The sequence below is a fragment of the Bombus pascuorum genome, chromosome 9 (genome assembly GCF_905332965.1).
Source record: "Bombus pascuorum chromosome 9, iyBomPasc1.1, whole genome shotgun sequence".
Lineage (NCBI taxonomy): Eukaryota > Metazoa > Arthropoda > Insecta > Hymenoptera > Apidae > Bombus > Bombus pascuorum.
This window is the reverse complement of record NC_083496.1, coordinates 4206567-4232702: the sequence shown is the minus strand read 5'-3', so window position 1 is coordinate 4232702 and position 26136 is coordinate 4206567. Positions and strand designations below refer to the sequence as shown.

Sequence of the window (26136 nt, the reverse complement as noted above, 5' to 3'; positions counted from 1 at the left end):
GACCGCCTCATCGTTATCTGCAATTACCCCAAAACAGCCCCTAGTTTATAAATTATAGGCCATCCCCGTTCCCGTCCGCATCCCTCTGCCTATCCCTATCCCTCCTTCGTTCGTCCGTTCCTGCTTTGTGCCTGGAACCCCCGCTAGGATCGCATCTGTCATCAAACCTGACCAATTACGCTCAATTATTTTGCCAACCCCTTTTACATCGCTGATCGCTGTTATCTCGCGATGCCGTTGTTACGCGTCGACGCGTCATCCTCCGCAAACGATTTTCATCCTTCGGGGGAATACTTTTTACGATCGACGAACGAGCAAAAGTAGAAGGCCCCGTAAGATCCGAGAGATTAACGGACGTAACCTTTCCTTACCGACCCGATCTTTCCGAAAGATCGGCCTAGCCAGCCAACCAGTCAGCTAAGGCAGCCAGCCAGCCAGCCAGCCAGCCAGCCAGCCAGAGGGATTCGAGATGTACGCGAACGACAATGCGATCAGCCTGCTCCACCTATTGTCGCGGAGATTTCAATGGACATTGCGACAATGAACTATATCGACAACTGTACCCCGTGTTGCGCAAATCCCGGGGGACTCCCCGCACGACGACGAGACCAACGTAAGCCTGTTCGACTGTGCTTTTCACGCCCTCTTCCACGGACTACCAGCCGAAATTATTATGTCGCTCGATCCCCTTCTCTCTCTCTTTCTTTCTCTTCCCTACCTACACACCTACGTACTTACCTACGGTCCACGCGCAAATTCTGTCCTCCGTCTGATCGTCTCTGCTGTTCATCGACACCTTGCCAACCAATTTCCGGTTAATAGAACACGCAACAAACAAACTTGTATAACAGCCTTTATTTTTTGATCGATATGATACAATTCTGTTTGACGCGCGCTAACCACCTAACTCGTCGTTTCGCATTGTTTCTCGTGCGCCGCTCGTTACATCGATTCTTACGAGGCTCAAAGCTTGCTGCATATGCGTATGTCGAGCAATACGAGATTCGTTGCTTCCATCCCGTTCCATCGTAGTTTTCCGCGGCCTCGCGCCTTCGTTTCACCTTTGTATCCTGCTCTGTAATCTCTTTTCCATAAACGTAAGTACTTAACAACCCCCGCTATGTGTGTATTTTATTGCTGGCCGACGCGACGCTACGCCGCGCCGCGCCGTGCCGCGTCGCGTCGCGTTGCGTCGTTGCTAACGCCTCGTAACGGGAAACTGTGAAAGTCACGGGCATCGAGCTACCGCTTCAATCGACCGCTATCTATCGATAATGTTTATAATAAGATTGACTTTAGCACAAAAATACATTTTTATAATTACATCTAGACCATATTTTTGCGTATCAACAATGCCGGCGTATTCTAACTAATTGTATTGTATCGAAAAATTCAAACGGACATCACACGCCACCCTATACAGAATATCCTCGATTCGATTCGAGACGCACGTCCTTCGAATTTCTCCGGTTACGTGAAAAAGAAGACACGTTTCTCCGTTCTATAGACGAAAGATCGCGAATCGATCGTTACCACGTTAATTTTCACGTTCAATTTTATTAGATATGTATGCCGATAAGTGAGATACGCGATAACCATAATATCTCTCCTTCGTTCTCCAAATACATTTTCTTCTGTGTGTACGCGTGTGTCTGTGTATGTATGGTAGTGTATATAACATACGTGTGTGTAAATGTTCATAAATATATGCATATACATGTGCAATACGTGTGTGTATATATAAATGTACACGTATTCTATGCGTGTATATATATATAGGTATATACACACGAAAGTTTAACTTTAATACACGCTTGGAAGACAGAGGTTCGTGTTACGCACATATCCCTAATTGTAATATTATTCCTGCGAAACACGCGTAAACATATACGCACGCGTGCACATTACGTTTAAGTACGACGTTTGGGATCGAGTCGTCGATCGGCCGTTCGATTCGATATCCTTCCCCTTGAATCGTCTCGTCAAGCTTCGTCTTTCTGCTTTCTCCATAGTCGCGCATAGCGAAAATCTTTACGATATCGTTAATTAAAGATCGACGACCACGTGTATTCGTTTATTCGCCTCGCCTGTTCCCAAAGCGCGACGGCTCACCGTCGATTCCTTCGCTCGATCGTCTCAGGGATAAGTTTACGCGTTAAGATATGTATTTATACGTAACAATGGTCTATCCATACGCTATAGAGTAGTAACGAATGTTACTTTACATTAGTAACGAATTTGAACAGACTTAAGGTAGACGAAAACTCGACGCGATCGTCAAAGCTTGCGAATCGCGTCGCGGTTTCGTTTCGCGAACGATAGAAAAAGAAGTTGCGAAGGATAAGAAGACGGGTCGGACAAACGATACGGATAATTAATCGGGACGCGATTTGTTACGCGTTAACGTTGAATTTCCCTCGAGCAACGTAGGTAGCTGTGCTTCTCTCTTTTTCTCTTTCTCTCTTTCTCTCTCTCTCTCTCGTTGGAAACGTTGGGCTTTCTATACAGGGAGCTTCGCCGATCGCGTCCTAATATATTTACACGATATATTACATCGAGAATTAGAAGATAAAAATGAAACGACTTAATCTAGCGATCGTCACACATATAAAATGCAAATGCCACACGCTGATCCACGATTCGTAAATCGCACGACTTTTGTCTCGCTGGTTTACTTCAAACGCGCTTAAAATAAAACAGCGAAACGATTTCTACTCGACGAAGTAGAATCTACAGTTTATTCGGCGGTTTATTACGTGAAAGTAAATGTCGTATTTGAGTCTTGTCATTTGCGACACGATACGTTTACGACGACGCTGTTAAATACTATGTACATTTGAAAACGGAAGAAATGACGAAAGCTTAAAACTAGCAATCTGAAACCGTCGACCGATGCCGAATGATCTGAGTATTACCGCGATAGAATTGTACTCGTCTATGCTATTCGTTTTTCTAACGAATCTACTCTCAGCTGCCAATCAGGGCTTTCCTTCCCCGGAATTTCCAGGAAATCGACGATTCTCTCACACTCTCTCTCCCTCTCTCTCTCTCTCTCTCTCTCTCTACTTTTTTTTTATCGTTTTATGATATAAATTACCGAAGCGAAGGATTTGACAAATCATCGGAAGCAAACGGCATCAACTCAACACGCGTATAAACGAATATCGTAACGTAGAAAAGATTAATCCGCTTCGAGATCGCTCGCTATACGTTAGAATTATGTGTACGAGATTCCTCGCGATTCGCGTCGCAACTAGCTATCGATAAAAAGTACGAAACACGATACAAACATTTTAGTTCAAGTATACGATATGTGAGAAAGAGAGTGGTGTATCTCGCGAACGACGTAGTCTTCCGAGTATTCCCTCCTACGTAGACGATGTTTATTAATCCGCGTTATCCACGACAGGGAAAAGCGAACCGATTTCTACCAATTGGAAATCTATCGATACAACCATCAGAGCTCGCGAACACGAATTTAACACGAACACGGTGTATTTTAATTAATAATTATGCCGAACGTTGCTCGTTGGTTACTTCGATCCGTCCCAAGCGATCTTTTTTGCAACCAACGACTTTTACAGAGACAAGTTGTAGCCGTTTGCGACCGACCTAAAAGTACGAACCGATGAAGTTTCATTTGACGCCTACGCGTCGATACGAGTTCCAAACGGATGGCAAAGAAGGCGTTTCACGAATTGGGCAATCATAACCGCACGAATGTTTCCTTTTTCCTCCGGTTAATGTCGTTAACTCTGAATAGGATAGTTCGACGCGAATAATGATTTACAAACGTTCAGGGATCATGGATAAAACGTTGACGTTGATATACTGTGGGGATATAAGTTTCAAACGAACGCAGCTCCGGATTCTGGAAGGAACGTTTGCATCGATGAGTTGTTGTATCAAGGTGGACCAAGAGAATATCGTATCACGTCGTCACGACAGCGACGATTACGCGACCACAGAGAAGAGCATCTCGTAGAAAAGATTGGTCCTTCTCCAAGTGTTGCATCGCCTTAGGCAGCGTCCCCCAGAAAGCTCTTACTCCATAGTGTCGTATTTGACTTTCTTCACCTTGAAGTAACGATAGGCCGCATAACCGGTGATAGTAAGTAGAACGGCAGCAGCCAACGTCGAACCAACCGCGACAGGCGCTGTTTCGTCCCGAAATCCGCGCGCGCTCAACGACGTGCACGAGAATTCCACTGCAAACTCGTTGTTCTTGAATTTGAACGGCTGCAGCTTCATGTCCCTGAAATTTCGAATAAAAATCCATCCGCCGATTATTAGCTATCGCCAACTTAATTATCAACACGATTCTCTATACTCTAGGCAGAACTTCCTAAGATTGATTTTTGCGCTTGATACGTGTCAATACCTGAGGAGCACTATGGCGTGATTTTTCCCATCGGTCAACTGAACTTCCGTTTCTTCGCTGCAAGCATACGACTTTCCAACCGGTGTCGGGAACAGCATGGAGCTGTGCTTTTGTCCGGTACTCAATCTAATCGTTTTGTCTTGAAACAAAAATGATTCGTGATTACCTGATCGGAGAAACGAACGTCTCGCGCGACGAGCCTTCCGTTCGAATCGACTTACTTGGTTGATCGATATTTACAAAGTGTCGATCGCTGGAGTTGTACGTTAGTTCGATCTTCTCCACGTACCAACGTTCACCACCGGGTGTCTGAAAAAGCAATTCGTTCCCTCCGTTATTTCACCGTCGTCTTCGGAATCGGTTCAATTTCGATCGGAGGATCGACGATAAATTTTTCGGACGATGAAACCGTATTAACGGAAATCGAAAATCGTCGCGCACGGATGAAAAAGCCGAAAGAATAGAATCGCAGAAAATTGGAAGGAGGAAAAAGGGTTGGTCGCGTATCGATTTGTACGAGAGAGAGGGTAACGCAACATTCGTGACCTCGGCCGTTTCTAGGAATGGCTCGTGTATAACTAAGCGTATAACTAAAGGAAAGAAGATTATTACGCGTCTACTTGTCCAGACAAATTAGTTTATCGCCTTCAAAGCGTAGCTTCCCTGAAGTACGATATTTTCGTTAAAACGATCTGAATTTTTTAATTTAATTTCCATGTACGGGAGAAGCCGGTTAGATTGCTAACGCAGTTGCAAAATGCGTATAGATTACAAAAGTTTAAACGACGACTCTTACTACGCGCCAAAAGAAACTGGGGAAAACTTTGGTACAAAACAGTAATTGTTAGCGATTGTGCGCATCTTATGGACGGGGTTGAAGCTTCTAAATTTAGATGTAAACCTACACGGTAAAAATATATCCACTTGCCTGAATGTCTTCAAAGTAATTAAAAATTTAGTAATTTTGGCAGTGATGGATAGTACACAGGATCGTTTATCAAAATGATATCTACGCACGTCAAATTATGTATGATTTATCGTACGATAAGGTCATTTCAAGGTTATTCAATGTTACGGCGTAATCAGGAAGATGTTGATAAAATTATTTGGAAATCAGCTGACAGGTCGTTCGACGATGGTGCGACTCTTATAAGCTCTAGGCTTCAAATAATTAGGAAATTAGTAGCCAAGAGAAAATGACGTGTCACCTACCTTTGCGAAGCTCCATGACAGTATATACGCATCCCACTTGAGCAACATAGTCACTGTATTTTCGTTATCGCAATTGCCGGTCACGGTAGCGTCGGTCGGAACATAAATATTCGCCTCCTAAAAAAAATAAAATATTCGATACCTTATTCTTTTCTCACAATTTTCCTCTTGCATTTTCTTTACGTTGTCTTATCTTACATCGTCTTCTCCTTTCTTCGTTCGATATTTCACGGTGATCAGGGCATCTACTTGCAGAAGAATACAAGCTTGCCCATTATTACCGTCCAGACGATACAAAGGTTGCTCCACGGAAGATGATCTATGCGTCGTTGTTGACTCCGAGGACATTGTAGTGGTACTTTTCGCTTCGTTCAAATTTCCCACCAGCTTTAAAAGCATCGATATCAAGATTATTCTTTGCAAAAGGAAGATTTAAAACAAATGTCCGTTCTCTAGATAAATATAGAACAGCTTCGTAAGGACTCATATTCTACGTTTAAATCGTTTAATCGATCGCACATCGATCTACCGAGAGTATATTCCGGCACGATAATAGCTGGCTTTATTCCTTTACCTTGTGAAAATTGCAAACCGAATCGCTAATCGAGTCGAGGTATCGTAGTCAATACAACGATACGAAAAGAGCAACAGGTTATGCTTAGACTATTTATAAAAAAAAAAAGGGAGGTGAAGAATCATGATCGTAGGTCACACGATAGAATCGCGTGCAAAAGGATCGCGAGCGCTGATAAAACGTTCAGATTGGGAAATAATAGTTTTGCAACAAATGCATACGTATCTACTAAGAGTTTAATTAGATAACGAGAACGCATATCGATGACGAGAACTACTATCAAAGCTAGATGTAATAAAGTGACGACGAAATGAACTTTGGTGCAGATTGCGGGAATGACGAACGCATTTTGCTACATCGTTCGCGCGATTGCGTTCGTTCACGTTGTGGCAGAGTGTTCTTACCAAAGTCTGGGATGGCGAAGTCTTCGACTTGGACTTGGAACCTGGAAAGTCGATGAGAATTTTCGGTGTTCGACGTGTCGTGTATAGTTGATCGTCCAATTTTTGCGGCGTCGGCGATGAGCTAGGTATGCTGAACGCGGTACTCAGGACACACCCTGAAAGAAAATGTCATTTGTTACGATACGACGAGCCAGGCTTCTTGATCATAATCTTTTCGCCACTGTCCTTCCCAGAAAGGTGCGAGCGTCGATGACTTTTTCAATGAAAGTTTCTCATCCCTGTCACTCCCAACGAATGATCCAGGGTAGTTGACTTTATGAAAACCGCCCCGTAAAAATGACGTAGCGCGCTATCGCATGGAGCGTCTGGTGAAACGTTGCTCCCTTAATTTCGTGGTAATCGCGTTAAAATCTTACTCTTCGACAGAACATAGCGAATTAACGATGCAATTATAAAATACAGCAAGAAGGATACAGCACCACTGGGATGAAAATCTCAATCCCGTGAAAATGTCAGCGAAATTCGACTGACACGATGTCCCCTACTCTCGTTCCGACTATTCGGTTAATTAAAATCCTTAGTTTTACAACATGATATTCGATGTAACGTTGCAAACGTGATGAAAGCAGAACAAGGCAACTTGATAGGTAACCAGCACGATAAGTCGATTGGCTGCGTCACGATCGAATCAGTTGGATTTTTAGTTTAATTAAGCAACCCTATTGCTAAGCCTGATAGTTAATCGAAGAAACTCACAGAATATAAATATCGCCTTGGTGTTATCCATACGGTGTGGCATCTTTTTCTCTTTGCCTGTACTCGCAACGTCGACAAGTATGAAACAAATAAGTCTGATCTGGTCGGTTGTGTCGATTGCACGTAAGACGATTTCACCTAGGCGACGTACGCGAAGCTTGTGTGCCGAACGCGAAAGCTCAGGCGCAGATGGATCGATAATTGGAGCTTTTAGCATGCGCTGCAAAGTCTTTCCCTATACACAGAAACGTAGTGAAATAAAGCACAAGAATACAGGTTCGTTCGGTATTTCTCTTCGGGGTGGCGTTGCTGATGACGTTGAATGTTAGCGTTGGCGTTGGCGTTAGCGTTGGCGTTGACTTTGTAGTTGGATTCGACATTGGCGTCGGCATCAACGTCACCGTCGGCGTCGGCGTCGGCGTCGGCGTCGGCGTCGGCGCGCTTTTCATTAATTTTATGCGCCTTCGATCTATAGATATTTCTGTTTAACGATGATTCATCAACTGTATTGAATGAAACGACGACGAAAAGTAAAATCGAACGATGCTCCCGTTTCGACAGATAGCTCGAAATCTTTTCTTTATCGGTAGTATTTGGTAGTAATAACGAACGTGAGAAATATTCCGTTCTAGCTACGACTAGTGACAAAAGAAGTTAGGTATCTCTGTACGCGAAAATATTAAGTTTAAAGATTACGTTATCCTTATTTTGATAAAATTTTCTGACAAAGCTTGGACATTTGACCCATAAATAGAACGATATCAAATAACGGTATATCTCTGTTCCGTCATTCGATATCTATATAAACCATCTTCTTCGAAAAGGAACCGCAACGATGTCGACCGTTACTTACCACTTACGTCATTATCCTTCTGACTTTCGATTATTAAAATTGCGTTCTGACGTACTTTTACCTAACGTGAATAAGTTTATGTTCGTCGAATCTAGCGATTTCGCACAATGGGTAATCGCCATACGTACCAACGTTACATCTATTATAATAAATTTTGTATTTTATTATATTGTATTTATTATCATGGAAGGCCGAATTTTAAGCAGCTTCAGGAAAATTATAAAAATAAGGAAATTAATTGCATACGCGGTATATGGAGCGTAATGTACGAGGCCAAAGAACGGTAAACTATGGAAAGAATTTATCGTATATATCTAAAACTCGAAAATTAGAATGAATCTTGCGTATGAACCATGTATGGACAGAGATGTCGGTTTAAATACAGTATTCGGTGATGGAAACAGATGGCGCGTACGCATTGCAAAATTAGCGATACATTTGCATCGCATTCCACCAGATGTCTCTATGCAAGTTTCGTTGCGGCAACGACTGTCCTCCAACTACGTTTTCACCGGTCACGATCGCAGATGAGATAGAAACAAAACAAGACTTTGGCATAGTTCTCGCCGTGTAAACTGGAATTCTATACGAAGCTGCAAAGGTTCGAATTTGGCTTGAACTTTTGATTCGAGGAAGTAGAATTCGATGATCGGTAAAGGTCGTTAACGATTTATTCGAGTGGAAGACTATGTTGACACTCAGAGTAAGGGACGAGGGGATATCAAGGGCCAAGTGAACTGCGTAGTGAGAGGAGAATTATTTTTGATTTCCAGGCGAACGTCGTCGATCGTTTCGCAGTTACCGCCGTAGTTCGACCCATAGTTGAACGTTTCTTAGTTCAGAAGAGTTTTGCTGCGTCTGTCAATCATCCTGAAGCGAAGATGTCGTTCGAAGTTGAGAAACGTAAGGCAAACGATTATTTTGTTTATTTCGATAGTTACGTAAAAGCTGATGTTGTCGATCGTTCGATACGATCGTGAACATCGATATGTAAATTATATCGTTCTAAAATAGAGCAAACACTTGATTGCTGTTGGTTGTTTGTTATGTTGGTAGAAACGATAGGAAATAAAACGACACGAAACGTCGTCGATTATCATTGAATTTCTGTTGAATAGAGAAATTCTTGACCATGCCACTAGAAGAAAAAAGAAAATATTATAAAGGGAGCGTAATTACGTTGGACCAAATTCCAACGTGGGTGGAATATTGGACTAAAAATAAAGGAAATATCGGTATAATGAATCTCGAGAAAGTCGAAAAGGTCGAGGAGGAAATGGCTAAGAAAATTTCGATATGGCAAGGAGATATCACCTCCCTCGAAATAGACGCGATCGTTAATGCAGCAAACTCGAGTCTTCTCGGCGGCGGCGGAGGTATTCATACATAGGGATATTCCCTAGAAATAAGAATCGATAAAGCATAGCCCGGTATATCGAGAAGTGTAAAATATCTATTCCCTAGTTGATGGAGCTATTCACAAAGCTGCTGGACCAAATTTAAAAAAAGAGTGCGCTACTCTGGGAGGATGTCGTGTTGGTGAAGCAAAAATAACCGGGGCTTATATGTTGCCTGCAAAGCGTTAGTATGACAAACTCATAGTCAGGGATAGTATTTTCATGGGTATAACTTTTTAGATGTCATTCATACGGTTGGTCCGCAAGGTGAAAAGCCAGAAAAGTTGAAGGAGTGTTATGAAAATAGTCTAACGGTTGCCAGAGCAAACGAGTTGCGCACAATTGCTTTTCCTTGTATATCAACAGGAATTTATGGATATCCTCAAAGACCAGCAGCCAAAGTGGCTTTATCAACGGTCAAGAAGTTCCTACTCGACAACAAAGACAGCGTAAGATTTCATTTTGATGAAATATGGCTACATTCCAGTCCGATGTAGCTCGTCAAGATACTGATACCTGTTTGAAATTGCAGGTGGATAGAGTAATCTTTTGTCTGTTCTTAAAAACCGACAAAGACATATACGAGGAATTGTTACAAAAGTATTTTGCTATCGATTAGACGACTCTCTGACAGAAGTATCCCATGTTTTGAGATTAAACTCGAAACGAACAAAGCTAAACTGTATCAGTGTACATTCGTCGAATAATATTCGTAGAAAAGCATGAAAACGAGATATTTTTCCTAGACATCTCCTCCGTTCGAAGCGAATTCGGGAATTCGGTCGTCGATGGTAGGAAACGCGTCGCGAGCGTATATAGGTGATTCGAATGTTGGCGGGTTATCGCATTTTTCGCCGCCGCCGCAGAGCGTCGGTGATCAGTACGATTACAGCGCCGCGACTTTACGGCCCATCCGCATCGTGTTTCGACCCGACGACGGTGCGTCGCCATCTTGAAAAATCGAAGTGTGGTAATGTCTGTATGTGGTAATAGGTGGGGGACGGTCGTTAATGTGGTGCGTCTCGTACGGAAAATCTGTCACAAATGGGTAAATATCTCTTGTATCGAAGCCGCTCGATCAAAGGATCGGCTCGGTTTTGATTTATCTCGCGACGAGCTAAACGTAAGAACGCTGGCAAAAGGAGCACACCCATAGTTCCGTAGTGCTCTTGCCGATCTGTCGTGGCGAAGGTGCGTTCTCTCAACCAAGATCGCGGCTAGTGAGTAGTGCTTGCGTCCAAGGAGTACAGTGTCATTTTTGTGGACAGTTTTCACGATTTTAAGGTCAATCACATGGTCGAGATTGCATTTTCGTCGTCTCACCGTTAGGAAAGCAACGTCGTCGCCGTCGTCGACCGTCGAAAACGGAGTATGTGCTTATGCGAGTTCGTGGCGTGAAAATCGTCGAATTAGTAAAATCGATCGCAACGGTCGTAACGGTCGAATCGAATTTAAAATATTGGGATTTCGTGGTCGGAACGAAACATAGGTTGTATCCCCTCGGTCGATCGGTCGGACAAGGCGGACGTACGGACGGAGTCCCGTAATCCTGAATGGCCGCCGCCACCGCTTTCTAGGTTACTGACGGACATCTAAAGAGAGTGACAGAGAACGACCGAGTGAAAGAGTATACGCGCACACGAGAGGGATAGAGAGTGAAAGAGTAAGAGAAAGATAGGAAAGGAGGCGTAGTGGAAAGAGAACGAACGAGAGGGAACGTTGTCTAGAGAGAAAAGAAGAGAAGAGCAAGGAAAGGAAGGGAAGAGGAGAGAAGAGAAAGAAAAATAGCGTGTGAGCGAGCTAGCGCGTGCGCTCACTCACTCACGCCTTTATACACGAGCGAGTACCGATGTGCGGCCTCCGAGGTACCCGATCACCATCGTCTCTCGGGTGTATTTCTCGTGTTAGTCGCCGATCTCAGATCGGAGACTCGTTGCATGCGGCAGACGAAGCTTGAATCGCTGGTGCTGCTACAGCCGCTGGTGCTGCTACCACCGCTGCCGCTGCCGTCACCGCCGCCGCCGCCACTTCCACCGCTGTCTTCGTCGTGCACCTCGACTTCGACGCTGAGACTTTACCTTAGATAAACGCGTGCTGCTTTCGTACTCGTACGCGTGTATATGCATCTCGACGCGTACGTATCTTAACGGACTAGTGATATATCCCCGTGTTGCGTCCTACCTAGCAGTACAAGTGGGTGTGGGTTTCGTTCGTATGACTGGCGTGTATGGATGCGCGTGTGTTCCCATCTACGTATACGTGAAATTGCGCTCGCGCGTACCATATCGCTCGTTTATATGCACGATCGTGTAACGTGGTGGTAAGTATGAAAAAAATCAGGCTCGAGAGGAAGGAGTTGCCGGCGAACCATGTCGCGAGAAGTTGCTTCCCTTTTTTCCATTTCTCCTTCTCTCTGCTGTCTCCTCCGATGTGGCTCTCAACTCGGAAAAGGCTTCTTCCCCCTTGACTTCGACTCTCGTCGTATTTTCTCACTGCTTCTCTCTCACCTACTCGTGCTTTCGTTCGCCGACCTAACCCCACATTTTGTTCGTTCGCGTCTGTCACGAGCATGCCTCGAGCCTGACCGGGGGCCGGGTTTCTCGTTGACGTATCGTTTCGATGTCGGAGCGGTATACACGACCACCGAAATACCGTGTTTCCAGACCAAAAAGCGGTCAAAGTGCGTGAAATCGACTCGGCTGCAAAAAGCGAAGGAAAAATGGTCACGTCGCCGAACCAACGCTTACTCGTTGTCAAGATCGCTTTCTCGCGTAACATATGTATGTACGTATATATGTACATACGTGTTGCACGTCGTAATCGAAATATATTTTTACCTGTCTCAGATCCCCTTGTTCCTTTCGCCGCAAGTTACTCACGCTTCTCGATGCTATCAACCTTTTTCGATCGACGCGCCCTGACCCAGGCAAACGATCACCGGCTATAATATCGATTTATCGATGTCTTCGATCATTCGTGAATCATCGCGTTTTCCTGTTTTGCACGAAACTGTTACAATCGTACGTCGTAAAATATTTTTTCGTCGCGATTTCTCTCCTTATTTCGATTTCGTTTATTCGTTTTGAACTTGCAGCAATTTTGCGAGTATTCAATTTTTGCAACGACAAGTCGATGGTTGCATCAATCGGACGATCGATCGGACGATGTCGTCGTTCGAACGATATCACGAGCATCGATCATTTTGAACAACCCTCTGTACTTTCACAACCATCGGTTCACGATCACCGAGATATCCGAGCATTGTTCTCCAAACGATTGCGCACCGTTTCTTAAAAGGCAAACACGCTCGATGCGCGAAAAGCTTGGCATTTTGTCGTTACTCGTACTTCCACTGTCTATGTACGTGCCCATATACGTATGTGTGTGTGTGTATGTATGTATATCTCTGCGTACGAGCGCGCTCGCGTTTGTCGGTTAGGTATCGCCGGTTGTTGTCGAATAGCTTGGTATTATTATCGTCGAAGTTTACACCGCTTAGCGTCACGTTTGTCTCTTTGCCGTTCTTTTCTCGATCGATCTGAAACTTTATTTTTCCTAGTGAACGAGCCAGCGAAGAAAATAGATAGGAAGGGGAACAGGTAGGTAGGATGTATAAAGGGAGGAGGGGTGCGAGTGCTGGTTGTTACTCGTTAGCCAACGATTTATTCTTGGATTACGTTATGGAACCCTGGTTCGCGAGTTTATGTAATAGTCTTGGTCCGTGGCTAGCGCGCTACAATTAACGGAAAGGCGAAACAAAGCGAAGCAAAACAAACGGGAAACTTTCCTCGCGATTCACCGAATCACTCAGCCGAAATAGGAAACGCGCACGCTTTTTTCTCACTCTGTTGAGTGTAAGTCGCGTCGGCTCGTTAGATTCTCGAGCTCGAAACGATAACGTTTCGTTCGCGTGTAAAGACGATCGCGAAGGGGACGGCGGTGGCAGCGGCAGCGGTAGCGGCGGCGGTGGCCGGTGGTTTGAGAAGTTTCGGAGTAGTTGTAGCGGCCACCTCTTGCTGCGCGTGTACCGCTGACCCACTTCATAGGGATGGTCTGAAACCTAATTTCGCCCGACGCGACGCTCCGAGTGCAAACCACCTTCGACCGAACCAGAGAATCGTTGGCGCGTTCGCGATCTCTCGTACCGCGGCCACGAGTATAGTCACGATCGTAGACACGGTCGTGCGCGCACTTCAACAGCCGGCTCAACCTTCCACGCTAACGCACGCGTCATTCCTTCGCCGCGAAATTCCCGATCGAACTTCTCCTCGATTCGTCTGAATATGAACGCGACCGCGTTTTACCGATTCACAAACGATTCGCTCACGCTCGCCCTCGTTGATTCTATTATTAGCTGGAAACGCCTCGCAGGTGTCCGAATAAAATTATCTTCGAAACACCTGTTTCTCCTTCGTTCGGATTCGAGCCCATTGACGGATCTTGTCGCGTGGTTACTATCTCCGATGCGATACGCGCAGTGGATACACAAGATACGCGTACACGTCCTTAATATTTGATATGTTGGAGCTGTCGGTCTGTGGCTTTCCCGTTGTAAAGTGGTCGACCAAAGGCGGAAGCGTGTCGCTTTGCGTTTTGTGTCTCGACGAAGGGTGTGCGTCGCAGCGAACGTTGGACGATTTATTCTCCGGTCGAAATTAGTCGAAGCAACACGGAATCGTTTCGTATCGCGACGTTTGCAAGGATAATGTCTGGACGGATAATCTCTGTGGCGAGGGACGACTTTCGCCAACCTTGTTTCACCCGAGAAATTCGCGTTGGAACGTCCGAACGCGTACACGCGCGATAAGGTTGACACGAGGCGCGCGATTTCATCGATAACTTCCTTTTCCTCGCTATCGTGTAGCCGGCCTCCGTTCGCATTCGTTGTCACGAGATTTCGTTCCATATGGTTGGATGGAAATTTTGGCAAAAATCAAACTGAAAATATCGTCGTCCACCGTTTACGCTTCGGTGATCATTTTTTTCGAATTCTTACTGTTCGATCGATCGGCGGAAAAGTCGGTTTTGTCCGAGGAGATACACGGTGGAAGCGTCGACGAGAAGGTAATCGAGCGAACATCAGTGCGCGAGTGTCACACGGAGAAGCAACGTCTATTTGGAACGCTCGGATACACCACGCGGCGAACTTTATCGTTTTCTCTTTTTCGCCGTTGAAAACGCCGCCGCTTTCCCCGAGTCGATACGTTCACACGCGATTTTCCTATTTTCCGAGCTTTCGTTTGCTCTGATCGCACGAGCCTGTATACGTAAAGACCGGCACGAAGCGCGAGACTTTTACCACGGGTCAGACAGGCGAGAGCCAAAGTTGGCCCGATGTTACGTTCCGATGTACAGTCGGTAGCCAGGTATGATTCACTCTCTCGCCTACCTGTACAGGTCGGGTTTCTATGGCTGACTTAACGCAGCAGGATTCACGTCCCCGTTCGTGTACCGAATCGTAGAACCTCGGGTTTGCGCCCAACTCCTCTCGAAGGTAGATCGAACTTGGAAATCGTCGATAGACCGTTTTCCACGGAATTGGTACGCGGCTGACAAATAGATCGCACTAACTTTTCTCGGCGAAACGGATCGAAGGCATTTGGCAATGTTCCTCGATCGTGCGTCACGATGATCGGTAACGTCACCGACGAATCGAAGATATTTTCGCTCGATCCACGAGGGGATTCTGAGCGTAGCGCGTAGATTCCGAGCGTTGCGTGAAAAACGCACGCATCGCAACGAAGCAGATTCTCCTTGCCGTTCGAAACGAACGTATTCGGTTGGCCGCGTTATTAACAAAGGACGGTCGGTCGATGATCGATGGACCAAACTTATTAAATTGGATCTCGCATCGATGACCATCGACGCGACGGTCACGAGGACAACCGTAGCTTTGGCCGTCTTTCAAATTTATGGAGATACATTTTCATGAAACGTTGAATCTATTCTGAAAGCAGTTCCCGAAAAGGAAGTTTTAATCGTTGGTTCGTACATTCTGTTTCAGGCGTAGGGGGAGAGGGTGCATCGTCGAAGCGTTGGAGGGTTTGAGGCAGTGAAACTGGCTGGCCTACAATGTCCGCTAGTATGCGGAGCACTTTGCAAACCGTTCCAGAATCAGTGCCGGCCGACCACGTCACAAACTCCAAAGTAAGTACGAAAACATGAGGAACGCCAAGCTCGTTACGCTCGTGTAATCGTAACTGTTCTTTCTCGAGGACGAAACGGCACGCCGTGTCTGCGGGCTCGTGCGAACGTGTCCTTTCCGCGCACCATAAAGCGCTTGAAAATGTCAGGCTTCTGCGATCGGTTGGCGCGCGCTCCGAGACTCTGCGAGCTGCGATCTCGTACGTTCGCGTTCCAACTATATTTTCCATTTCTCTGACCGAAGAAAATGTAATCACCGCAGGAACGACACGGTCGCCGTTTCGTCGGTCGATAATGTGCCTTGTCACGCAAAACGTGTTAAGGGTATGGTTGAAGGTTGAACGATTACGCCTGGAAGAAGGGTTACGTCCGCGGTAACCGAGAAACGAATTCGCGTAACGACCTCGCGAAACGACGCGTTGATGTTGCGAGCAGAATCGTACAACTGGTATCGTGGAAGATAAAAAGATGGTCGTTGCTGCGGAGAATACGGTTACCGCGAGCGTAATCGTCCACCGAGCGTAAACGTGTATATTTGGTAATGTTGCTCTGTTGTGACGGACGCGTAATTCTAAAGGTGCTTCGTGACGTCTTTGGTTCGAGGTATCGCAGTGTACTAACGTAACGCTTCTCGATAAAATGAGATAATCGAGAACCCGAACGATCGAATTCGTGGGATACCGATTCGCGATGTTTACTCGATCGAAAATTATCGCGATCGTTACGCGAATACTCGATTTTTCCTCGATCGACTAGCTGGGATTCTGTTCTCGCGGATCAGCACACGAACGATACTCGATGACTCGGCTGAACAGGTTTTCACGACTGGTTGCTTTCGAATTTTCTCTCGGCGGTAGTGGCCGTCGAACGCTTTATTCTCCGGACCGGCCGAGCTTTCACGTCTTCGTTTCGTACGCGTCACAGAAACGATCGTCAGTTCCTCGATCGCGTACAACGCTGCCCGGTTTAACGTCCCATAGACCTTCAAGCTAGGGTACATCGAACGTATATACATGGTATATACATGGCCAGAATCTACTTATTCGGTAGTACGGTCGATGACGCGCGATCCGTTTATCGGCCGGTTAAACGGCCGAAACCCTCGTACATCCGGTGTTCGTCGATCTGGCCCGTACGAACTACGCCACGCTGTCCATTCTTGTCTTCTTCTTGCTCGTATTAGCCAACAGGCTAGTATACGAATTTTCTATATTTTCGCGTCGTTTACCGGTAAAATGCAGACGATCCGTCCGATCGGTTAAGTTTGAAGAGAAGCTTCGATAATGGGAGAGAAATTGGCCAACGTCGCACTGCGCCAGAGGAAACGTAGCGAACTGTACGTTTAATCGCAACTAGTTATTTTCGAGCGATCTAGGCGTAGTCGACGCCGACAGTGACCCGTATTTCGAGTTGCACCGCTTTAAGTCGCCTAAGTATCGTCTCTGGTTGATGGAATTCCATCGACTGTTTTAGCTAAGTTTCTTTCGATATTAGAGAGAGGGGTGGGGGCGGAATAGAGAAGAATTAGTCGATCGATTTCATAAAAGATCGACGAGAATGTCTAGCATTACCGGCTCGTCAAATCGCGGCGACAATTGGACTATGCGTCGACCAGGATTGCATGGGCGCTGACTCGTTTATAAAGGTCATACGTGTACGTCAGTCGAGTTTAATTCGACTTGCACGACACTCCACCATTGTCACTCCCCCTTTCTTTCCGTCTCTCTTTTACCCACGAGCCGTGCTAGCTTCTCTTTTGCGTCGACGAGGTACGAGTTTCCGACGCGCTTAATCGTTGGCGTTGGTAATTGTCGGTTTCAGCCGGCAATACCGAGCAACGACAAGTCGGATCGATCGAACGATTGCTCTTTCGCTCGTTCGTCTACTTCCGTATACCGACGTGGAAGCAACCGGCGAAACTTTAAGTCGTCGTTCTGTCTTTTGTCGTAACACCGTCCGATCGTCTAAGTTTTCGAAGCGACGATTCGAACCAGCCGAACCAGCCTCCGCGAAAGTCCCGATTTACGCAGATATTTTAAGTTGAAAAAGCGTATTTACGATCGTGTAAGGCGTATTATAATCGTAACGAGTAGATCAAACGCGACTCGTTAGGGACAAAGGACGAGGGTGACGTTACCGAGAATAAGATCGGGCTCGCGATTACCTGTGGATCCGTTGGTAAAGAACCATCGACGCTTCTTCGCCCATGGCTCGTCGGGGTTATCTGTTCACCTTGAATCGTGCGAATCCGATTGACCGCGAACTCTACGCTCGCTAGCTGATGTCTAACTTTAGCCACTTTCTTAAACGCATTCGTTTATAATTATTCGTGAATTTAGTTCACGGCATTTCGCCAATTCGCCGCAGACTCTGACGCGTATTATCGAAGCTCGCGTTTTCCATGTACCGTCTTTCGTACGAAAGCCTCGCCCCGTTTGCCTTACGTACTTTTCGCAGCCTTCTCGTCTATAAGAGGTTGGAAAGATTCAACTGGTTTCTCGATCGTTCGAGATTCTTTCCTGTAGCGTGACTCGGTTCCTATTTCCGCCGTTGTAATTTCCATCCTTCTTTTTCCGATCGCCTTATCCAAAAACGAGCAAGAAGAAACTCTCTTGTTGCTCTTCCGTGTACGCACATGCTCATCAGATAATCCCCGAGCGTCGCGGTTCGAACACGCAAACTTTAACAATAAGTAGACAATAAACGGGGCACCGATAGAGTTTTAAGGTTATTTAACACGGCCAACGCCAGATGGCGAGCCTTGTCTTTCCGCTCGAATCCATATAATGGGAAGAGAGTGAAAAGGGGGGGGGGGAGAGAGAGAGAGACAAAAGAAGTGATCGACTACGGTGTATTTTGTTGGCTGCACGGTATATATTTCGAACGAGCTATGATATTCACGATGTAGAGTTTCCTTCTTTGGGCCTCCATCGGTGGAAGTTTTATGGAGAAACCGATTTGAATAATATTTCTATATATTCGATCGGACCGCAGGGTCTCCGAATTTTCGAAACGATGCATCTTTTGGCCTTCGAGCGCAACGTCGAATCTTTTATCCTCGATGCGGCTGTAAAATAACGCGAGACAGCTGCTGGATGGTCAAGAACGACAGCGGCGAACGCCATAAATGGCAGCGTAGTCGTTCATCGAGAAATAATTGTCCACGTTCGGTAGGCTCTCCTGCGAGCTCGCTGTCTCGGTTCGAGTCAATTGTTTCCACGTCGATTTCCACCTACGAACGGTAAACAGCTTCGCGGCGCGACCGTGTCTCTACACAATGTATATACGCCATTGAACGATCGTTCGAATATACCAAACGCTTAAAAAATCTGCGCTTTCCATCGCTCAGCCGGTAAACGTCGAAAGAATTTCGATCTAAATCGGTTTACGAGCGGGCAAAGTAGATCAGCGGTCATCGAAAAGGAAAAGAATTTTTCTTCGAGCATGGCAAAGCGTCTTCTCCATCCTCGATTTTCATCGCGAAAGAAAAAGGTCTTCGCGATTTCACCGACAGAAGGAAAACGTTCGTGTTGCGCGACCGCGTTTCACTTTTTGCGAAAACGCGATCCCGCCGTTGAGACACGCTACGTAAAAAGGAGGAAAACATCAGAATGCTGGGTGTAGACGAAACGGGAAACTGTCCGTAGTTAGTTGGGCATCGTTGATCTCTCGAAGATAGGCTTGTACGCGATATCGTGTCACTTTAGACGTCGCTCTCGGATTCACGCCGGCAAGGATACAAAGTTTTTTGCGGATTAATCGAATACGGGCGTGATTGGGAGACAAAAGCGACGTCGAGTGATCGACTGAGCGCGCTTGACGACTATGGATGTTTCACGTGTCTCGTCCTCTTTCGTGTTTGATCTTGACGCTGATCGTTGACAAGAACGGCAAACGTTGCAACAGTAGACTCGCGTTCGTCGAATTATTTGCACGTTACATTTCAGCTCGCCTGAAAAATCTGTCCCTCTCGAGTGGCTCGTTAAAAGGAAACCGCAACTTAAAAAACTTCTTTTGCCTGCGGTTACGTCGCTCCCGGTGCGATTACGTAATCCTGCTCGACTTTACTCGGTTAGTTTCCTACTCTCTAAATCTCGTTGTCGTTAGGTTGGGATTAGGTAGAAAAAACACGATGCCACGATATCGATTCGTGCTCTGACTATTATTCCCGAACATCTGGGAGGAAAGATTTGCCGCGATAACAAGTATATAATTTCTTGTTTGAAAGCAAAGACGAGGAACGGTGGGAAGTTCGTTGGAGGGGGGGTTTACTCCGAGCGAGCGTGCAGCGGGAGATTGACGAAAGTGCTTGTCCATCGTATCTCTCGGCCAATATTAGAAGCAAGCAATTTAATAGCGATCGTTCCTTGTCCTTAAAGCAAAGTAGGCACGAACTTTTGACTTTCAAAGGATCGGAAGCGTCTTAACAGATTACGTCCGGGGGACGCTAACTCGCGTCTTACGTATTTCATGCGGTATCCTATAAAAACGTTAACTACTGTTAATTAAAACGGTAAAAGAAGCAGTGGATGCTATAAACGAAGTGTTACAAATGTGTTTTTACATTACTTGATATGCTTGAATAATACCGTTATCGATATATTTGATATAATATCGACCGCTCGGAAAATTCGTTCCGATTTTTAAGGAATTTAATAAAATAATAAACTTTGCTTGGTACCTCTCCATCGGGGAAATTGTTTTCAAGTATATTACATTAAAGAAACGTCGCTAGAAGTATCTTTAAACGTACTCATTCACTTTTAACGAAATATTACACTTGTTAAGTTCCTTCTGATTTTTAACTCTTTGTCCTACATAAAAAAAACTTTTCATATCGAAAAGTTTTTCGCCGAGAAACCTGATTCTGGAAGGATGGAATATTCGAGTCGCGCGAAAGATGGAGAAAGGTCGTGGAACAAAATGCCACCTATATAATCCAATAAATGTAATCGAATCGAAATGTAAATCGGAACGAACTTTTCGAGCAATCTTTTTAATCTTTTCGATCATTCCCAAAATACGCGGAAATTCAGGCTATATGTTTGTCTGTATATGTTTGAGGCGCAATGCATTAAGGGGCGTCGCCGTTCTTAGTTTGCTTTCCAAACCGAGGAGGATCGAGTTTTCAAGTATACGTATCGTCGACGATCGTCCACTTTCTCCTAATCCCTAAACCCATTTCCTACCGTGCGTAGGTCCTTTCGAGACTGCTTCTATTTTTAATACAATGCCAAGGACGCGCTTCACCCACTCCTCATTGATTGCACAGGTTTGGACGATCGATAAATCGAAGGTTAAATACACGCGACTCGTCGTCTGTGGAGAATAATAATATCCGCGTCGCACAGGATTCCTACGAAAACTGCTAATCTTTAACAAAGTAAAAGGATCTTCGCGGAACCTTCCATTCTTCTCGATGAAAAGCTATTTTCGCGTTCGGTCGTTGCTTGTTCTCTCGTCGATCGAAAGAGAAGGCAAGATTTCTTTTATTATCGAAGCGACGTAAACAGGAACGATGACGATCGTTGCGTCACTTTCGTTAGAACGACGGACTGTGTGGCAAAAGTGTCGAGGACTGGAAAACAGCTTAATTAAGATATTTGTAGCGCGACAGTATCCATCAAAAGTAAAACGCAGACACTCTAATATTCCATATTCTTCGTGCACGTCTGAGATTCTCTCTCTAGGGAAAAATTTCTTGGCTGATTGTACTTTATACTGCGCGCACTAACAAACAATTCAGAAGTACAGAGAATGGCAATTTCATGTTGTAACGTATACGGCAATTTGGACGCCGAAATTACCGATATTGTATACTTTATGGTTGTAAAACCTTTCTTTCTAAAACCACGAGGTCCGAGCTGAATTCTCCTTCTTTTTTTTTAAGATTCCCCTAGCCATTTTACGCAACGTATCAACGAGCTTTTCCGTCGCTAATTAAAAAGGCATTTTTGCAGCCATTTGTTCCATAGAAATTACATGTCGAAACTTTCGACTTTGGAAAGGAATATCGTCTTTTCGATAAGACTAAGCTTTCTAGAAATCTCGTCACTTATAGATAATACATCAAGTAAACTATCGTTAATATTTCGAAGAAATCGTAAGAAAGTTGGTCTATGGTGCGCTTATCGTAGCTGGCTTTAACGCACGAATCGTTCGTTCTATAGTTACAAAAACTGATTCGACGTAACTTTGCAAAGCGTATCGGACGATTGGTTCCGCGGGCTCGTACCCGATGATCGATCGTTGAATCGAGAGCACAGCGTAGCACCCCCCGTGCGTGTCACATTTTGCGTTTAAAATAAAAAATCTCCTCCCTCGCGCTCGATTCACCGTAAGAAACGGTAAACCAACGATTAACTAGGTCGGTATCTAGATACGGGTGCAAGTGGATCGTGTCAAGGATGCGTACGCGAAGCTGACTCGAGAATCGATAACCGTTCTCTCACTCGCTTTCACGATCCATCGAGTCGATACCGTTGCATAGGGTTCGCTTTCTACGTGAGATATCCGCGGACTTCTTCGGGTCGAGAAACTTTCCGATCGTTGAACGTATCGACCCCGAACTTTCCACTCTGACAGGCAAACATCTCGCAGCGTGATCGCGCCGCACAGATCGATCATCTTCTTATTCGGTTTCGTCTGCGCACCGAGAGAAACAAATAGAGTGAAACAAGATGGCGAAGACGACGCGCTCTGGCGGAGAAAGGTGCCCATTGGGATGAAAACCGCGATCTCCTGTGAGAAACGGGACAAAGGGATTAAGGGACCGCGTAAAAGTCAAACCGGTTTACCTTGACATTAAACGTTTTATCCGTGGACACGGTCTCGGGAGACTCGTTTCGTGCATCTTTTACCATGCACCGACTTCTAAAGTCAATTAATGTAATGGACCTCTGACCCTTTTTATCCGTCTATTCCGTGTGTTATCTTTTCCTCCAACCACATCTACCTCGTGCGTTCGTTCGCTTGAAATATATTCGTTGCACAACGAACGTACGTATCTAGGCGCGCGATACTGTTTAATTTCTATTCAAGCGGCGGCATCCGATGCACGCAGAAATGCATGCACGTCCAGCGATGCTGTACGTGACTAGGGTAAACGTACGGTGCATAAAAGAGGGCCGTCGTTCAAGTCGTAAGCGCATTTGCTGAACTCACCCGCCGCCGGCGTTAAACGTTACCGATGCCTGCACGGTCGATGTCTCGCCGCTCGATTATCAATGGATAATATCGAAACCGATTTCGAGTCGATATATCGCGCACGTTCGTGCGCAACTGTGTTCCGGGAGGAACCTTTCGAATCTAACCAGCGTCTTTCCGAAACGACTCGATCTAACGAGAGATAGAGATTCGTCTCCGATTTCTGGCTACGATACTTGAACGAATCACCAGCGACGATATCGTCGTTTACGCGTGTTGTGTCGAATACGTAGATATGCGTGCACGCTTAGACACGAGACGGCATAGGGGGGCAACAGGAGAGGGAAAGAGCATATGCGTGCCAGAAGAGAGACGGAGCGAGAAAGGGAGAGAGTGTATCGGCGGCGGTGTAAGATCCAGTAACGAAAGAGCTCGGGTCGAGCGGAGCGCTCGCGTGTCTCCGTCACGGCCGTTCTACGTTCAGTTAGCAAGAGACTCGCGATCGAGCAGCATACTCGCTCGACTCGTTTGCTAATTCCGTTTCGATCGCGGTTCGCTCGATGCGAGTCACCCTGTGTCCTTCCGTTCGATTCTCGTCGACCGATACGGTAAACAGAGCGGGAAATCGACGCGACCGCGCTTCAGATTTTTTGTCTCGTAACTCGACACGATTCTTATCGCTCGTCGCTGCCCCTAATAAACAAATACGCGATCGGAATCGAAATTCGTCGCGCGTGTGTCGATCGTGCGGCAACTACCTATCCCAAGAACGTTTCTCGTTGTTGTCGTTTTGCTCGAGATGCTGCGCTCTACGGAAGGTGAACGAGTAACTTCAAGGTATACACCGTGTTTCTTTCCGTATCCTTTTGTTCCATTCTGTTCCATTGCCTTTCCATCGCAACGAACGAACGCGTGGAAAGCGAAGGATGCGCGAAAACCATTCGATCGCTAGTTCATTCGCACGTCCGGTTCATTCTTTCGAACATTTCTCGAAAGGTCTTATCGCGAACGAACATTTCGAGTTGTAGGTCGACCGTGAAGCGCATAATAGCGCGCGTCAATTAGTATGCGATAGGACAAGTCTGGAACGTTAACTCTATCGACGATAACTGTACGTTACGTAGGCTTAACGGCAATGCTCGGCAAAGTGAAGTCGATACCACGAACAACTAAAAATGTCTGACCTCTGATATCGAAAACATCGAGTCGCTGTGTTTTTTTCAAACGCCATCGTCGTTTATCGATGATTCCGCGCGTCGATCACGAGAAGAATTTACATTTTCGCCGGTGACTCACACCGGCCAACGGCGATTATCGATCGAAAGCTTAGCGCGAGCAGCGAACAACGAAGAGACGCGTGACGCGAGTAACGAACGGATCGGTGACATTGCGCGACTGGTTTGGTACGCTCGTTGCGCGCTATCATTGTCTTTTAATTTGCGTTCCGTCGATGCAACAGGTTTGGCCAAGATCGGCCGTCAGGCTATCGTTCTATTTGTCGCTATTTTGGCAGACCCAAAGAAAAATTCGGAATTTTAATGTTTTGCGACACGAAACAGTCCGGTACGAATTTTCGCACCTTCGACGCGATATCTAGTCGAACCGGTCTCTCAACCGATGATACTCTTTCGTTAACCTAAACAGCGAGCTGCGTGTACATATATATACTTATTATTATTATTAACCCGGTGATCGTTCCGATCGAGCAACTCGACGGATCTCGTTTCGAACGAGCTTCGCTGTAGAAGCAATTTCGAAAGTGATCGAGTATTTTCCATTCGTTCGTCGATGGAAAGGGTCGTCGAACACCGTCTCGGTTACGTCAACGTTGACGCCTGCCACGCGCGCTCACGGTCTGCGCGAAAATTGTCAACCATCCGCTCGCTGGAAAATATTACGAGGCAAAGTACCTCGTGGTCGGACCACGCGATCTCCGTTTGCGCCGCTATATAGCTTAAGGTTACGTACTTGTTCGGGTATCGAAGAACTGGCCTAATTAGTTTAACTTAACGACATTAGGAAGTCGGGTGCGCGCTCTCGTTCTTTCTCTCTCTCTCTCTCTCTCTCTCTCTCTCTCTCTCTCTCTCTATAACTCTCCTTCCATTCCTATCTCTGCCCCACCTCTGCCTCTTTCGTAGTCTGTTTGTCTGGCTGTCTTTCTCAAAACTGTCGCATAGTTCTGAACAGAGTACGTTCGCGACAAGATCTTGCTGACATCCGGTGTTCGTGAAAACCTCGGAAATCCCGCTTGAACGCGAATTCGACGGTACGAGTGAACAGGTTTGACAAAAGTGGCTTTAAACTTGACCGAGAGATCCACCACTACTATCCGATATAGATAAATTTATCCACGCGAACATCATTTTCTCTGTGAACGATCGTTGTTTATTGGTTTGCGGAACGATCAACGATGTGTTATTTCGGGTGGCGCTAAAAGGGTTAAAGTCAGGTAGACGTCATTGACGAGTCGAAACGGAAACGAATAGAAACGATTTTCTTACTCTCGATAAGAATTCTTCTCAAAGACTCGTCCTCGCGAGTTGCACGACATCGTAACGGATATCTTTTGTGGCTACGTTTAAAGGGAATTGGAAACTGACGAAGCACGAATCGCGGATAACGCCGTGTTCGCCGATCGCGGCTGCTCTCGTGTCGTAAATTTCTTTGCTTTATCGCGAACTTATAATACTTAACGACACACATGTAGGTGTATTACAGGCGGTCGTTGAACCAAAACCGTGTTGAATTTTACACGCGTATTCGAATAGAATCGACGACAGATATCCAACTGCAACGAATCGTGACCTAAGCGCGAGTTACTTTTCTCTTTCGATAGAACAGTTCTACCATGTTCCGAAGGAGTTAGCTACGCTCGGATGAATTACATAATTCGCGATAGTAAGATGATTGAGTAATAGGTTGAAGACAAGGTCGGTTTATCGGAATATCGAACATTTTGCGAGTCTAATATCATCGGCTGTTTCGCCTTCTTCCGGATAGAGGGGGGACGCGTTTGTCATGCTGTTGGGCGATTCGATTGTCCGGCGTGCATACAGTGAGCAACTGTACGTATATGTCGACACGATGTTCGAGTCGCGTAATCTTGGTGCGATCGCGTACGCAAAAGTTTCCATTGTCGCCGACGCGTGGCAAGCGAGCAAAGAGACGAGTTTCTGACTCGTTGGAATCTCGGCAACGGCATTGAAACGTGGGTCGAAAGATAAGGTAGTTTGACAGAAAGGGATTTGCCAACGATTAGTTCGTTATCG

General features: G+C 45.8%; 3 protein-coding genes across 24 annotated transcripts in view; 2 read left to right on the top strand and 1 right to left on the bottom strand.

Annotated features, from left to right (window-relative positions):
- Positions 1 to 836: 836 nt before the first annotated feature.
- On the bottom strand, positions 837 to 7576 carry LOC132910885 (uncharacterized). The gene is made up of 7 exons (XM_060967029.1): positions 7328 to 7576; positions 6572 to 6726; positions 5792 to 5980; positions 5594 to 5710; positions 4603 to 4690; positions 4382 to 4520; positions 837 to 4255 (listed from the first exon to the last, which is right to left on the bottom strand). The coding sequence occupies exons 1-7, from the start codon at positions 7542 to 7544 to the stop codon at positions 4045 to 4047; spliced, it is 1116 nt and encodes a 371-aa protein (XP_060823012.1). The 5' UTR covers positions 7545 to 7576; the 3' UTR covers positions 837 to 4044.
- Positions 7577 to 8632: 1056 nt separating this feature from the next.
- LOC132910886 (macro domain-containing protein CT2219-like) lies at positions 8633 to 10306 on the top strand. 3 transcript variants are annotated; one of them, XM_060967032.1, is made up of 6 exons: positions 8633 to 8781; positions 8954 to 9083; positions 9299 to 9556; positions 9645 to 9761; positions 9818 to 10026; positions 10110 to 10306. In XM_060967032.1, exons 2-6 carry the CDS (start codon positions 9062 to 9064, stop codon positions 10194 to 10196), a joined length of 693 nt encoding a protein of 230 aa, XP_060823015.1. In that variant the 5' UTR covers positions 8633 to 8781; positions 8954 to 9061; the 3' UTR covers positions 10197 to 10306. The 3 variants fall into 3 exon arrangements, with proteins under 3 accessions (XP_060823015.1, XP_060823014.1, XP_060823016.1); XM_060967031.1 differs by having other exon boundaries at positions 8658 to 8883; XM_060967033.1 differs by having other exon boundaries at positions 8659 to 8832.
- Positions 10307 to 10484: 178 nt separating this feature from the next.
- The window catches only part of LOC132910871 (serine/threonine-protein kinase MARK2-like), a 53158-nt gene continuing 37506 nt past the window's right edge, over positions 10485 to 26136 (top strand). For 12 of the 20 annotated variants that reach the window (XM_060966979.1, XM_060966980.1, XM_060966985.1 and 9 more), the window contains exon 1: positions 15582 to 15724. Coding sequence is in view for 5 of the 20 variants with exons in the window: in XM_060966994.1 (XP_060822977.1) it covers positions 15650 to 15724 (75 nt within the window). In the remaining 15 variants the exon portion in view is untranslated. Of the gene's footprint in view, positions 11712 to 11765; positions 11898 to 14924; positions 14944 to 15581; positions 15725 to 23283; positions 23705 to 26136 lie in introns of those variants that run through there. The other 8 variants (XM_060966994.1, XM_060966995.1, XM_060966992.1 and 5 more) reach the window with 8 other exon arrangements.

Excerpts from the sequence above, each read along its gene's own strand:
- LOC132910885 (XM_060967029.1), bottom strand. The coding sequence starts at position 7,544 with ATGCTAAAAGCTCCAATTATCGATCCATCTGCGCCTGAGCTTTCGCGT. Across the intron at positions 4,691-5,593 it reads TGTCATGGAGCTTCGCAAAG|ACACCCGGTGGTGAACGTTG; the intron begins GTAGGTGACACG and ends TTGCTTTTTCAG. Across the intron at positions 4,521-4,602 it reads TGTAAATATCGATCAACCAA|ACAAAACGATTAGATTGAGT; the intron begins GTAAGTCGATTC and ends TTTTGTTTCAAG.
- LOC132910886 (XM_060967031.1), top strand. Across the intron at positions 9,084-9,298 it reads GTCGTTCGAAGTTGAGAAAC|AGAAATTCTTGACCATGCCA; the intron begins GTAAGGCAAACG and ends TCTGTTGAATAG. Across the intron at positions 9,557-9,644 it reads TCTTCTCGGCGGCGGCGGAG|TTGATGGAGCTATTCACAAA; the intron begins GTATTCATACAT and ends TCTATTCCCTAG.